Source organism: Narcine bancroftii, chromosome 11 (genome assembly GCF_036971445.1).
Source record: "Narcine bancroftii isolate sNarBan1 chromosome 11, sNarBan1.hap1, whole genome shotgun sequence".
In the NCBI taxonomy this organism is placed as follows: Eukaryota; Metazoa; Chordata; class Chondrichthyes; order Torpediniformes; family Narcinidae; genus Narcine; species Narcine bancroftii.
In genome coordinates, this window is record NC_091479.1 from 102,547,301 (window position 1) to 102,561,221 (window position 13,921).

Below are 13,921 nucleotides of genomic sequence, written 5' to 3' on the forward strand. Positions count from 1 at the left end.
TCCTTCCTCACACCCCATCAAATAAGTAAAAGGAGAATGGAAGCAAAATGGTGGGAAATCTCAGCAGGTGAGATTGTGGGGAAGGAGGAACAAAACAAAGTAATGCTTCCAAATGGTGCTAATCAGAGGGCATTTACAGAGTGGTGATAAATGCAGTTATCTCAAGAACAAGAAAAGTCCATCAGAAACTATATCAAACATAAGTGAGGAAATTAAGAATAGTTAAAATTAATTTTAAAAAAGTGTTGAGAATGAATTAATGGGACTAAAAGAGAACATCCCTGGACCTCATCACTTACCCTTTTGGGTTTTGAGCAGTTGTAATAGCTTGGTGTGATGTGTTTTAGCCATATACACTCATGCAGTGTACAGATGCTCCAAAATTCCTACTTGCTGCAGCCCACAGGATGGAGTTGGATTTGGAGAACCCTGAAAGACCTACATGCTGATAATCCGGAGACTTTTTTTAAAAAAAGCACTTACTTTTGCAATGGGTTTCAGCCTCCTCAGTCAGTGATGGACTCCAAGCTCTTCCCCATGGCGCATAAGAAACCAGTTTAGTGCCAGGGCCGAGGGCAGAGAAACAAACTGGCCAAAAGATCCAACCAACCTTCGTCATCCTGCCTTCCCATGGCGTGCCAACGATTTCCCCCTGGGGATTTCACCAACTGGAGAGTCACTGAGGGTTTTCTTTCTATTCACTTTGGTGATCTTGGTGTTGCAAGCCAGCATTTACTGCTCATCCCTAAAGGTCCTCGAGCTGACATCTTGAACTGCTGTGAAGATGGGATTTCAGCCCAAGCACAGACCGGTTCGGTTCCCCCACCCCATTCCCTTGCTGACATGTCCATGGTCTCATGCACTGACAGACTGAGACCACCCACAAATTGGAGGAACACCTCACTTTCCGTCTGGGTACCCTCCAACCAGAAGGCATAAACATTGATGACTTCAGTTTTTGTTAAACACCCCATCCCCCATCATCTTCCACTCAATGCCTTTCCCTCCAACTTCATGCTGACCATTACACAAATACTTATTTTAAAAATCTCCCCATATTTCTCTCAATTCCACCCCCCCCCTCCCCGCAGATTTTCCCACTCACCTACACATTAGGGGCAATTAATCTATCAACACCTGCACATGTGGGAGGAAGCCAGTAGTGAGAAAAGGCAAACTTGTGAGAATAGGTTGGATGATGCCAGAACTAGAGGACATGGGTTCAGGGTGAAAAGGGAAATGTTTAAGAGGAATATTGGGGCGGGGGAAACTTCACACAGAGAGTGATGAGGGTGTGGAGCAAGCTGCCATCTGAAATGGTGAATGCAGGCACAATTTGACATTTAAGAAAAATTTAGACAGGTACATGGACGGGAGGGGTATGAACTGGGTGCAGGTCAATGAGACGAGGCAGAATAATATATTGCAACGTACCATATGGGCCGAAGGGCCTGTTTCTGAGCTGAGCTATTGTATGATGTCAGGTGAAATGGTTGGCCTCAGCTGTCAGGAGCCCACAGCAGGGAATCTGAAGCTGCCCTTGAGGCAAATTGGATGAAAAGTTGGTCATTCAATACATTTCCTCAAGGGCTAGACAGCACCTCAAAGAACTGTCAAAAATCAAAGCAGCAAAGGAAAATAAAACGGGAGGCCAGGCCAAGTTTCACCTTGTGCTTCAAGAACACGAGGCAGCTTTTGTAATGCAACTTTCATTAAAAAGGCTCCTAAAGAACATTTTGTTGCAGGCAGCAGAACGCCAGAGTGTTTAACCCCCTGTGAAGGTTATGGTCGCTAGAATTATTTCTTTCCAATTATTCAAGACATCCCCAATGAGATTTTGGGATAGGAATGTTTTGTCACAGAACTACACTTTCTGAATAAGTAGATCGGTCACGGCAGGGGAAAGCACGGAGAACACAAACCATTGAACCATCAAGCAACAAATTTGGTCCCAAGCTATTGGAATTAGTTAACCTCATCTCAAACATTGGTTGTTCATCTCCTGAGTTGTAAAGTGGAGGGGGTTCAGAGAAGATTTACTAGGATGTTGCCTGGACTTGAACTGAGTCACGGGGAAAGGTTAAATAGGTTATGAGCAGAGAAGAATGAGGGGAGATTTGATTGTGGTATTTAAAATTATGAAGGGTATAGACAGAGTAAATGTTTTCCCACTGACGGGTAGGTGAGATACAAACCAGAGGACGTGGGTTAAGGGTAAAAGGTGTAGAGGGAACATGAAGGAAAATTTTTTCAGAATGCAGGCACAATTTTAATGAGAATTTGGACAGGTACACGAATTGGAGTAGTAAGGATAGCTATGGTTGGGGTGCAAGTCAGTGTGACTAGGTAGAATAGTCCGGCGTGGACCAGCAGGGTCTGTACTGACCATGATGCTAAATTAACTCTCTGCTGCCTGCACATTGATCCCTATCCCTCTATTCTGAAGCATATCCATGTGTCGATCTAAAAGCCTACAGAAAATGGCGGCACTGCCGCTGGTGCAGACCCATGGGGAACGAGGAGCGGAGATACAGCACTCCCGCGGGGTTCAACCGCCCAGTCAATTGCCATCAGCTCCACACAGGCTTTGAACGGCCCGTTAAAGGTGCAGACAGTAGTTTTATTTAAAATCCCACAACCGCGGGGTCCGATCAAGATGACGGCGCCTTTGATCGGCAGCAGCCACGAAGGGTTGCAGACTCCAGGGGTGCAGAGGACTGGAGCAGGGCACCAGAAAATGGGGAGTTCATCCCCTGTCTGAGAAAGAGAAGTGGAGGAGATGACCCACGGGGACGATGATCACAGAGGCGGACCAGTGACAGGGTTCAGCGGCTGGAAGACCAATGCATGCAGCGGGCTACTGGCGATTTGAGATGAGGAATCCACAGAGGCTGTGGGCTGCCAGAGACTGCAGTCAGGAGACTCGCGCCGCTGCAGACAGGCTGAAGGAGCATGGTCGGCAATGGTTTGGACTGGACTCTGGCTGTGGAAATGTAGGTGGCGACCCTACAGACGCTCAGTGGGGACTTTCTTTTGCTTCTCTTTCTCTGACTGCAAGAGGCACTTCAGGCAATTTCTGCCGATGGAGAATCTATCTGCCTTACAGCAGGCAAAAGCAGTTTCACATTGCAGGACACTGCTTTATTACAATGACAATAAATTGAATCTTGAAAACACTACCCTGGAACCCCATTCCAGGCACCACCACTCTGAGTGAAAAAAAAGCTCTATCTTTAAAATCTTCTCACCTTAAACACATTTTACTATTTGACATTTTTACCCTGAGAAAAAGATTCTGTCTATCCCAAGCATTCTCAACTTTTTTTTTGTAACTATATCCCCCCCACTTCCCCCAGGCCTCTGCTCAAAGTTTACAAGCCCCTTTCCCTAGGAAGCAATCTCTGCATTGACTCCAAAGCATCTACACCCTGTAATGAGAAATGCACCCCCACCCCCCATGGAGTTTGGCCAGAAACTATTGCTCCCCAACCTCCACTCTCTAAAGAGCGTAAAGAAGTGCACAAGAAGGAAGAGTTTACTTTTTATTCCATTATTTTACAGAGAATTTAAACAGAGGTCTGAAATTCCAGAGTGCAGGGAAATGTTTGCAGAGTCCTCGTGCACTTCCCCATCAACCATGACCTCCACCATTGAACAGGTAACGTGATGCCCCACTGGGGACTGTGCTTGCACCTCACTGATTGGATGGGCAAATAAGATGCACTTCGTATTGATTGGGCCCCATAGCATGTAAATCAGCAACCTCGTTCCCTGCAGGAATGATGACACAACCAATGCAACCTGCCTGTCATCTCCCCAAGTTGTGGACAGCTCTAAGTCAAGAGGGTGTTGCCAGATTGTACAGGGGGACGTCAAACATGCACTTACTCGGACTCGAGAACAATTCCAAATGTTCAATTACATAAAATATACCCTGCCATGGAGAGAGGGGGGGCATTGGACTCCACCAATCAAGGCATGTTCTGCAAGGACCTCAATAAAGTGACCGCGCCCCTCCTGGAAATATCAGGAAACTTGCATTGTAGTTGAATCTGTGCATAGCTTGAAGCATTTAGACCCCATGTTGGATAGAAAGTTTGAAGAGCATTAGGAAAGCAATAGTTCATTAAAGCAGCTGCCCAATATGTTCAGTATATGCCAAGGAAAAGAATCCAGCACATCATGGACAACAGGGTAGCACCATATTCAATACTATCATGTAAACACGTTTTACAAATTGTCAAGTATCATAATTTGCATTAATTATCCATCACAGCAGTTCATATTTAACACTTTCCACATGTGCCAAACTGCAAGATAACAAATCATCTGGAGTTATTTTGTTAGAAAGAGCAAATATCTGCATTGAATCATCACAGATAATCAAAATCTTGGTCAGAGTGGGAACATTGTGGAGGTGGAGGGAGGGGAATTCCTGAACTCGAATGGTAAGGTAATTAGATCCGACCACGTGCAAGATCAGAACTGATGGTGGAGAGATGTGAAATGGTAAATGTCAAAAGATTCTTTGAATTAAGATCAAGATACCTTTGGAGTCTCCATCAACCCACTCTCCAAGAATTTGCCCTGTCAGCACCAAGCAGGCACTGTTTATAAAGATGGTCTCATGTCTCCTTAGGAGAATGGGGAGGGGAGTGGAATCTCATTTAAACATTGCATATGTTGAAATGTGTGGACAGAGTAGATGAAGAAAGGTTGTTTCCCACGGTGGGAGAGTCTAGGACAAGAGGCCACGACTTCAGAATTGAAGGGCGTCTGCTTAGAACAGAGATGTGGAGGAATTTCATCAGCCAGAGGATGGTAAATCTGTGGAATTCATTGCCACGGGTGGTTGTGGAGGCCGGGTCATTGGGGGTATTTAAGGCAGAGATTGGTAAACTCTTGATTAGTCAGGGCATCAAAGGTTATGTGGAGAAGGCCGTGAAGTGGGGCTGAATGGGAAAATGAATCAGCTCATGATTAAATTGTGGGGCAGACTCAATGGGCTGAATGGCCTATGTCTGCTCCTATGTCTAATGTCCACACTCCCATTTCATCCTTGATCTTACAACCAATCTCAGGGCAAACAGTTGACCCTTTAGAGTTAAGGTGGGTCAGATTTCTCCATTCCAAAGACGGAATTCTTGAAAATCTATGTCAAACGTCACAGGTGAATATTTTTTAAGGCTAATATTGATTGGAACAATGGAAGTGGAGTTGAAAATGATTTATTACTTCAGGGGCCTCGGTATTCCTTATCCCTAGAATCCCGATCAACACAGGAGGTTGCCACCATTCCCCTCGTGTGATTAGGTGCAAGGAAGGCCAGTCACAGTGCACCTGACCATAACTGGAGCGTGCTCCTTAGACCTCCAGCCATTTTTTCTTTGTAAGGAGACACTGTTCCCTCTACCCAGGGGCAGAGAACTGGAGACCAACATATATATGTGGCAGAAATGTACAGCACAGAAAGGAGCCATCGAGCCCATCCATTCTGTGCTCCAGAGAACATTGGAATATCTCTCCATGCCAAAGCACCCTCATTGAGCACTGCTCATAACAAGAAAAAGCTGCTGTGGTTTGGAAATTTAAGCATGCCAAAAGGGAGAATATTAATATTAGATCGCTTAGGACATCACTAAAACTACAGGTCAAGTCCCCTTTATCCAAAAGGCACAGGACCAGAAGGGTTTCAGATTCTGAAATAATGTGTTCAGGGTAACCAAGCTGCACAGTACCATGGGCTCGATTTAAAATTTCATTCCAGTAATTTCTAGGAACGACCACCATCAGTAGAATCCCCGTATCAGCTGGCAAACAACAACAGCAGGCTTTCAGTCTCCACCTACGACGCTGTGTTTTGATCAAAAGGTCATAATACACTGAAAATTATTCCCTGCCCCCCCCCCCCATGCCGTTATGTTGCTGGTCATGTTACACTCAAACATGGCATTTTAGGTGGAGATGAATTTCAGATTTAATGTTTTGTACTTGCCCCCAAAAAACTTGATCTCTGCTTTCAAAAAAATAAATGCAGCACCAAATACTAGAAATTCTGCTGGATGGTCCCCCCCACAAAAAGGTTTCCTCCAGTCATCGCAGCGAGTGATACAAGTAGATCTGGCGGGGACGATGGTCGGAAATGAACTGGCGGCAACAGAGCCCCAGTGGGCAACTGAGGTCAGGTGTGGAACTTTCTACTTGTGGCGTCATGTTGACGCCCAAAAACCTTTGGATTTTGGAGCATTTCGGATAAGGGGTTCTTGACCTGTATCAGCAAATCTCTGCTATATGTGGGACCACTGCCTTTTTTAAAGGAAGAATGATCTAAGAAATTGAGAGGCAATTGAAGGAGAGGAAGCGAGTGGTTGCTGTAGGTGAGGATGCAAATTTAGATTCGATACGTAGTTGAACATTAGAGGAGAATTTAGCTGTTGGAATTGGCAATGTCAATGAGATATTAGCATCCTAGACTGTTGTTTTAAAACCAGTTTTAGAAAAATAATAGTTTAACAATTTCAGTAATTCTTACAAGTTTAAATTTAAATATACAGCACGGTAACAGGCCCTGTCAGCCTAATTACACCCAATTCAACTACAACCCCCGGTAAGCTTTGAACGGTGAGAGGAAACCAAAGCCCCCAGGGAAAACCCACACAAACATGGGGAGAACACAGACAGCGTGGGATTTGAATCCTGGTCCCTGTAAAGGTGTTGTGCAATCTGCTATGCCAACCATGCCACCCTTGCAGTATCAACAAGGTTGACACGAGGTTGAAACTCGTGGATGAAGTTATTGGCTTAATGAACAAGATCTGTGAGGGTGATAGGAAAAGCTTATCAAAGGACTAGACCAGAGTTTCTGTGGATCCAACAGAGACACTGGGATGGGTTGTTGCCTCCCAGGTGCCAGGATCGGGTTCACAGCATTCAGAAAAGGAGAGCAAGCAGCCAGAAGCCATGGGAAATGTCAGTACCAATGAGATGGGTAGGAAATGGGATGTAGAACTATAGCATAGAACAGGCCCTTCATCTCTCGATGTGGTGCTTACCCATATATTCCTTAAAAAAAGTACTAATCCCACCCTACCCTGTAACCCTCTATTTTTCTTCCATCCATGGGCCTGTCTAGGAGTCTCTTCAATACCCCTAATGTTCCATCCTCCCCCACCATCCCTGGCAAGGCCTTCCAGGCACCCACAACTCTGTATTTAAAAAAAACAATTACCCCTGACATCTCTGCTTGACTTCCTTCACTTTGTAAAGATGTTCTCTGATATTTGCTATTCCTGCCCTGGGAAAAAGGTGCTGGATGTCCACCCTATTTATGCCCCTCTTAATCTTGTAGATCTCTATCAAGTCTCCTCTCATCTTTCTACACTCCAGAGATAAAAGCCCCAGCTCTGCCAATCTTCCCTCATAAGACTCCAATCTGGGCAACATCCTGCTAAATCTCCTCTGCACCCTCTCCATAGGTTCCACGTCCTTCCTGTAATGAGGTGATCAGAACTGAACACAATAATCCAAGTGTGGTCTCACCAGAGATTCGTAGAGATGCAACATGACCTCTCAACTCCTGAACTCAATCCCCCTCATTAATGAAGCCCAGCATCCCACAGGCCTTCTTAACTACCCTATTAACCTGTGCAGCCACCTTGAGGGATGTATGGAGTTGGACCCCAAGGTCCCTTTGTTAATCCACACTCTTGAGTAACCGACCATTAACCCTGTACTCGGCCTTCTGATGGATGGATTTTACATCAGTCTTCACTGTGGAAGTCAGCGGCAGTATACCAGAAAAGTTTGAGTGTCAAAGGGCAGTCGGGGGGGTGGGGGGTGGGGGGCGGGCATCATTATTACTGAGAAGGTGCTGGGGAAATTGAAGTCTGAAGGAGGATAAATCATCTGGACGGGTACACTGGACCCCAGGGTTATTAAAGAGGTAACTGAAGAGATCATGGAAGCTTTAGTAGTTGAGCTTTCAAGAGCTGCTAGATTCTGGAATGGTTCTGGAGGACTGGAAAATTGCAAATCTCACTCCACTTTAAGGATGAAGGCAAAAGGCGGAGATTATAGGCCATTAGCCTGATTTTGGCGAATGGTATGATGTTAGAACCTATATTTTCTTTTTAAAAAAGGATGAGGTTTCAGGGCACTTGGAGGCACATGGTAAAATAGGTCAAAGTCACCATGGTTCCCTGAAAGGGAAGTCTTGCCAAACAAGAATTCTTGTTAGATATCAGGAAGGACAGATTTTGTGGCTGTGGTTTACCTGGATCTTCAGAAGGCCTTTGACAACATGCCACTGATCCAAAGAGCCCATGGTGTTATGGGAAAGATATCAGCCAGATAGAAGTAAAAATCACAAAGCTGTAGAAACTCAGGTCAAACTGTACAGCAAAGATAAAAATACACAACCAACGTTTCAGGTGCAATACCTTGACATAAAGTAATTCCTCGATGAAGGGTTCAAGACCGAAATGTTGGTTAGACATTTATCTACAAGGGACACTATCCTGTGTCTCCAACATTGTGTTTTTACTTCAATCATGGTGCCTGTAGACTTTTGTGTTTTACTTCGAGCATGGATAGAAGATTGGCTGACTAACAGGAGGCAGAGAGAGGGGATAAAAGGGGCCTTTCCTGGTTGGCTGCCAGTGACCAGCAGGGCTTCACGGGGCTCAGTGCAGGGACTGCCAGTGACCAGCGGGGCTCAACTGGGCTCAGTGCAGGCACCACCGGTGACCAGCGGGGCTTGGTGCAGGGACTGCCAGTGACAAGCGGGGCTCCTCGGAGCTTGGTACAGGGACCACCAGTGACCAGTAGAACTCCATGGGGCTCGGTGCAGGGACCGCCTCTTTCATGTTGCACGCTAATGATTTGGATGATAAAATTGATATTTTGTGGATGATACATAGATTAGAGGAGGGGCAGGTGGCTTTGAGGAATCACTGGGTCTGCAGAAGGGCAAGGAAATGGCAGATGGAGTACAGCATACAGAAGTGTATGATCGTGCACTTTGGGGGAAGGAATAAAGGCGTAGACTATTTTCTAAACAGGCAAGGAAGTCATAAATCAGAGGTGTGGAGGGACTTGGGAGACCTCGTGCAAGATTCCATAAAGGTTAACTTGCAGGTGGAGTCCATGGTAAGGAAGGCAAATGCAATGCTAGCATTCACTTTGAAAGGGGTAGAGATGTAATGTTCCGGCCTTGTAAGGCATTGGTCACACTGCACTTGGGCTCTTTACATGAGGCTGGACGTATTGGCATCGGAGAGGGAGCAGAGGAAGTTTCCAAGGATAATTCCCGGAATGAGAGGATTATTGTACAAAGCACATTTGATGGCATTGGATCTGTGAACACTGGAGGGTAGAAGATTGAGGGGATCTCATCAAAACCTATTGAATACTGAAAGCCCTGGACAATGTAGAATGGGAGAGGAGAGTCTGGGAGAGGAGAGTCTGGGACCAGAGGGCACGGCATCAAAATACAAAAATGTCTCTTTAGAACAGAGGATGAGGAGGAATTTCTCCACCCAGGAGGGGGAGGGGGGAAGAACCGGTGAATCTGTGGAATTCGTTGCTGTGGAGGCCAACTTGAAAGACATTTAGACAGGTATTTGGGTCTGAAAGGTGATATAGGCCTAATGGAGGCACATGGGACTAGTGTGGACAGACAACTTGGTCAGTGTGGACAATCTGGCCAAGGGGCTGGTTTCTGTGCAGTCGAACGCTATGACATCGCAGTACAATCACCCAGCACAATTATGTGTCAATAATATTCACCAAACAATACATTCACATTTCCAACCTGCACTTTTGCAAGAGGCAGATATCAAAGTTATCCCAGGACAACAGGTAACACTAAATGTAATTCTAACAGCCTCCTCCAAATCGCACATCCCTTGACCTTGGAATTCCCAGTTTTCCACACTGAAGAATGGTTTCAAGTTTTCTTCTTGGCACCCAGACAAGAAAGGGGCTCCAAATTACTGCTGAAAATATTGCAGGCAGTCTTTAAATACATCAAGAGACGAACCATAGCAATGAAAGCTCTCCCGATATACTGCGGGTAGGAAACGATGACTACAAATCCTTAGTGAGGACTTCCTTTCCTGATTTTACCTTGTGACTAGGTGCACGGAATGTGGTGAATGGCGTACATTTGGGAATTTCAATCCTGGCACCAAAGGTGATGCTGGAAGCAATTGTTTAGGACACACCAACAATGAACCTCCATGGTCTACTTAGTCAGGCCATTCTCAATTTTCAGCTTGCGTTGGGCTGGCGAAGGGGTCTTCACCTGAACTCCTTCCAACTGCCTGACCTGAGCCAATGGTACGGGGGTGTGGAAGTACGTCTCCATGTTCGTCTGCTGGGCGTCCTTGGGAGCCACCGTGACTGGAGACTGGAAAGCAGAGCAGAGGTGTGCACAACCATGGTCCCACATTCGACCCACCCACCCATCCCCAGCAACCTTCTGACACAGGAGGCCGTTCACCCCCTCAGAGGTCACTTCATGCCACGACATAGGGACAGAATTAAGCCATTCAACCCATCGAGTCTATTTCTGCCATTCGAATCAGAGCTGATGTATTTTCCCCTCAACCCCATTCTCCTGCCTTTTCCCCATAACCTACGACACCCTGTCTAATTAAGATCTATCACCCTCTGCTTTAAATCTACTCAATGACTTGGTCTCCACGGCTGTTGAATTCTATAGATTCACCATCCTCTGGCTGAAGAGAAAAACCTAATATTCTGAGGCTGAGCCCATTGGACCTGGACTCCCCCCACCACCTGTAACATCTTCTTCTCAATCCAGCCCCTTCAATATTCAGTAGGTTTCGATGTTATCTCCCTCATCCTTTTAAATTCCTGCGAGTACAGTCCCTCGACCATCAAACACTCCTCATGTGTTAACCCTCTCATCCCTGGGATCTTTCTCTAAACCAGCCATTCTCAACATTTTTTTTCCCCAACAGTGCCCCCCCCCCCCTCCCCTGGACCCTGCTCAAAGTTTATGGGCCTCCCCTTTCCCTGTGAAGCAGTCAAGTTCTGGTTTCTTCTGGACTTCTCTCCTACCAACTACATAAAAACAAATTTATGTTATGCGAGGTGAAAAGAAAAACCAAGGCTTTTACTTAAACATGCTGTGGCCTCCAGAGGTGAAGCTGCAGGGATGAGAATGGATGCTCTAAGCCTCCTCTGGACCCTCTCCATCACCAGAACCTTTCTTAGATTTGAGGGCCAAAACTGCTCACAATGCACCAAGGCCAGCACAGTTGGAGAGGTGGTTAGCGCAACGCTGTGGCAGTACCAGTGATCGGGACCAGTCCTGGAGTCTGTCAGGAGTTTGTACGTTCTCCCCGTGTCTGCATGGGTTTTCCCAGGGCTCCAATTTTCTCCCATCGTTCAACATGACCGGGGGGAGGGGGGGGTTGTAAGTTAATTAGATGTAATTGGGTGACACGGGCTCATGGGCCAGAAGGACCTGTAACCATGCTGTCTAAATTTAAATTTAATTTTAATACATGCTTGCTTTAATATTCCTGCGCATCTTGAACTCTGCAAAAAAATGCTTATCAGAAACAGCAACGCTGCATTAAGTCACACGTAAAGGCATGATCGCTGCCCCAATGCTAGATGGTGAGTTTACATTGGCTGGATCTTTTTTGACCAGCATAAATATGAAGGGACTGCTGCCCTCACTCCTCCAATCAGCGCCTCCCGCACCCCGACCTCATCCAATCAACGCCTCCCACATGCCCCTACATCGTCAAATCAATGCCTCCCGCGCCCCCAACCCCCTCCCGTGTCCAGTCATTGACCCCTCCACTACGTACCAATTTGAGAACGGTGATGTGTTGGAGAGCAGGGGGGTCCACTTTGGAGGGTAGGTTAGCTGTACAAATCTGGCTTTCCGGCGAGGAGGATCCAGGGGCCGGACTTCCCGGCGGAGAGACCGGAAGACCACCCACCAAGAGTTGGGCAGCTGGGATGAGACCAAGGCCAGGGAGGCCAAGGTGAAGGCAGCCTCCTGCAGATGTGGTGGTGGTGGTAGGCAAGGTCTGGCAGAGGACAGGCACCATCAGCTGGTAATGAAGGCTGCTGGGTGCCAGGGGGCTGATGGGAATGGTGAATGGCCCCTGGCTGGGAGCCGTGGAGAGAAGCAGATTCACATCACTCAACCCTGGGAACACAAAGTGGAAGGGCAGGAAGATAAAACAAAGTTTCAGGCGGGGAAAAAACTAAAGGACTTGTTTCTGTGCTGTCTCACTGTGTTTTTTTTTTAAATTTTTAAAAAAGAATTTTACAAGATATTACCAAAAAAATACAAGATACAAATACAGATATATAAAAAAGGAAAAGTATAAAAAATAATACTGTTAATGATAATAACTCCCCACCCCCCCTCCTCCACTAACTACATCATCTTGACTCCCTCCCTCACCCCTCGGAGCCTTAAAAAAATTTTACATTTAAAATTAATTAATCAACGTGCCAACTCTTTACATAACTCTTACTAATGATACAATCCAAATATAAACTCCACATTTTAATAAAAAAAGAATTATTTCACAAATTGTAAGTTATTTTTCCCAAATATAAACAATTCATTATGCCATCTTTGTATATTCAATTCCACATCATTTTTTCAAGTTATTGCTATGCATTTTCTTGCAACCGCTAACCCTAACCGCAGAAATGCCAATTGTGGCTTATCAACCAATGCCAAAGAAACAGCATTTATATATCCCAATAAACACATTATTGAATCTATTTGCAAATCGCTTGTAAATAAATCTCTCAAAAATTTAATAACCTTTTCCCAAAAAAGTTTAACTTTCTTACATGTCCATACACAATGCACAAAAGTACCTGTCTTCTCCGCATCTAAAACACAAATATGTTGGTCTAAATCCATATTTCTTCAACTTCTCAGGAGTCAAATATAATTGATGAATAAAATTATAATTTACCATACTATATCTCACATTAATTAATTTTGTAACACTGTCCATACACATATTTGACCATTCCTCCCAAGACAATTCAATATCCAAATCTTTCTCCCATTTCTCTTTTATCCTATCTATCCCAACTTTATCCATCTTTTCTTGCAACAACCTATACATATCCGATATAAATCCTTTTGTGTCCTTGCCAACCATTATAATCTTGAACTTAGATTGACTTGGTAAAATTAATTCCTTACCAAATTGTATTCGCAAAAAATCTCGATCTTGATAATAAACTAAAATAGAATTTGCAGAAATACCAAATTTCTCGTAATCTATTAAATGTAGAAAATTTACCCGCCTCAAAACAATCCTGTAAACTAATTCCTTTCAGTTTCCAATTTTTTAAATAAGGATTATTTAAAGAAAACGGAATTAATTTATTCTGATACAACTGTGATTTAATCAAAATTTTCCCTTTAGAACCTATAAACTGATCCTGCTTACACCAAATATCCAATACATGTCTTAATACTGGTAAGTTATATTTTTGTAACAACAAAGGATTCCATTTGTAAATAAATTGACTCATTTCTTTTTCAAGAATTTGATCCAATTCAACTTTAGCCTAGATCGGTGATTGTTGAACATCAAACAACCTATTAATAAATTTCAACTGAGGCTCTTCATAATAATTTTGAAAATTTGGTAATTGAAGTCTTCCCCATTCATACCGCCACGTTAATTTATGCATTGATACCCTAGATAATTTAAAAATAAAAATAATCAAATTACTTTATTTAATTCTTTAAAAAATTTCTTCGGAATCCCACATGGAATAGATTGAAAAAGATATTGTATATGAAGATAAATATTCATTTTTATACAATTTACTCTCCCAATTAAAATTAATGGCAAATCTTTCCATTTCTGTAAATCAATTTTAATCCTATTCAACA

At 44.4% G+C, this 13,921-nt stretch overlaps 2 protein-coding genes across 5 annotated transcripts in view; one reads left to right on the plus strand and one right to left on the minus strand.

Moving 5' to 3' along the window:
- The window catches only part of zdhhc17 (zinc finger DHHC-type palmitoyltransferase 17), a 155,590-nt gene that overhangs the window by 109,617 nt on the left and 32,052 nt on the right, over window positions 1-13,921 (plus strand). For 3 of the 4 annotated variants that reach the window (XR_011346821.1, XR_011346820.1, XR_011346822.1), the window contains exon 20: window positions 3,562-3,658. The gene's annotated coding sequence lies outside the window, so the exon portion shown is untranslated. Of the gene's footprint in view, window positions 1-3,561; window positions 4,044-13,921 lie in introns of those variants that run through there. The other variant, XR_011346823.1, reaches the window with a different exon arrangement.
- The window catches only part of e2f7 (E2F transcription factor 7), a 28,181-nt gene continuing 23,276 nt past the window's right edge, over window positions 9,017-13,921 (minus strand). Inside the window, exons 12-13 of the mRNA XM_069902303.1 lie at window positions 11,847-12,193; window positions 9,017-10,477 (exon numbers count right to left, since the gene is read on the minus strand). Of these exons, the coding sequence (XP_069758404.1) occupies window positions 10,244-10,477; window positions 11,847-12,193 (581 nt within the window). The 3' untranslated portion in view covers window positions 9,017-10,243. The remainder of the gene's footprint in view (window positions 10,478-11,846; window positions 12,194-13,921) is intronic.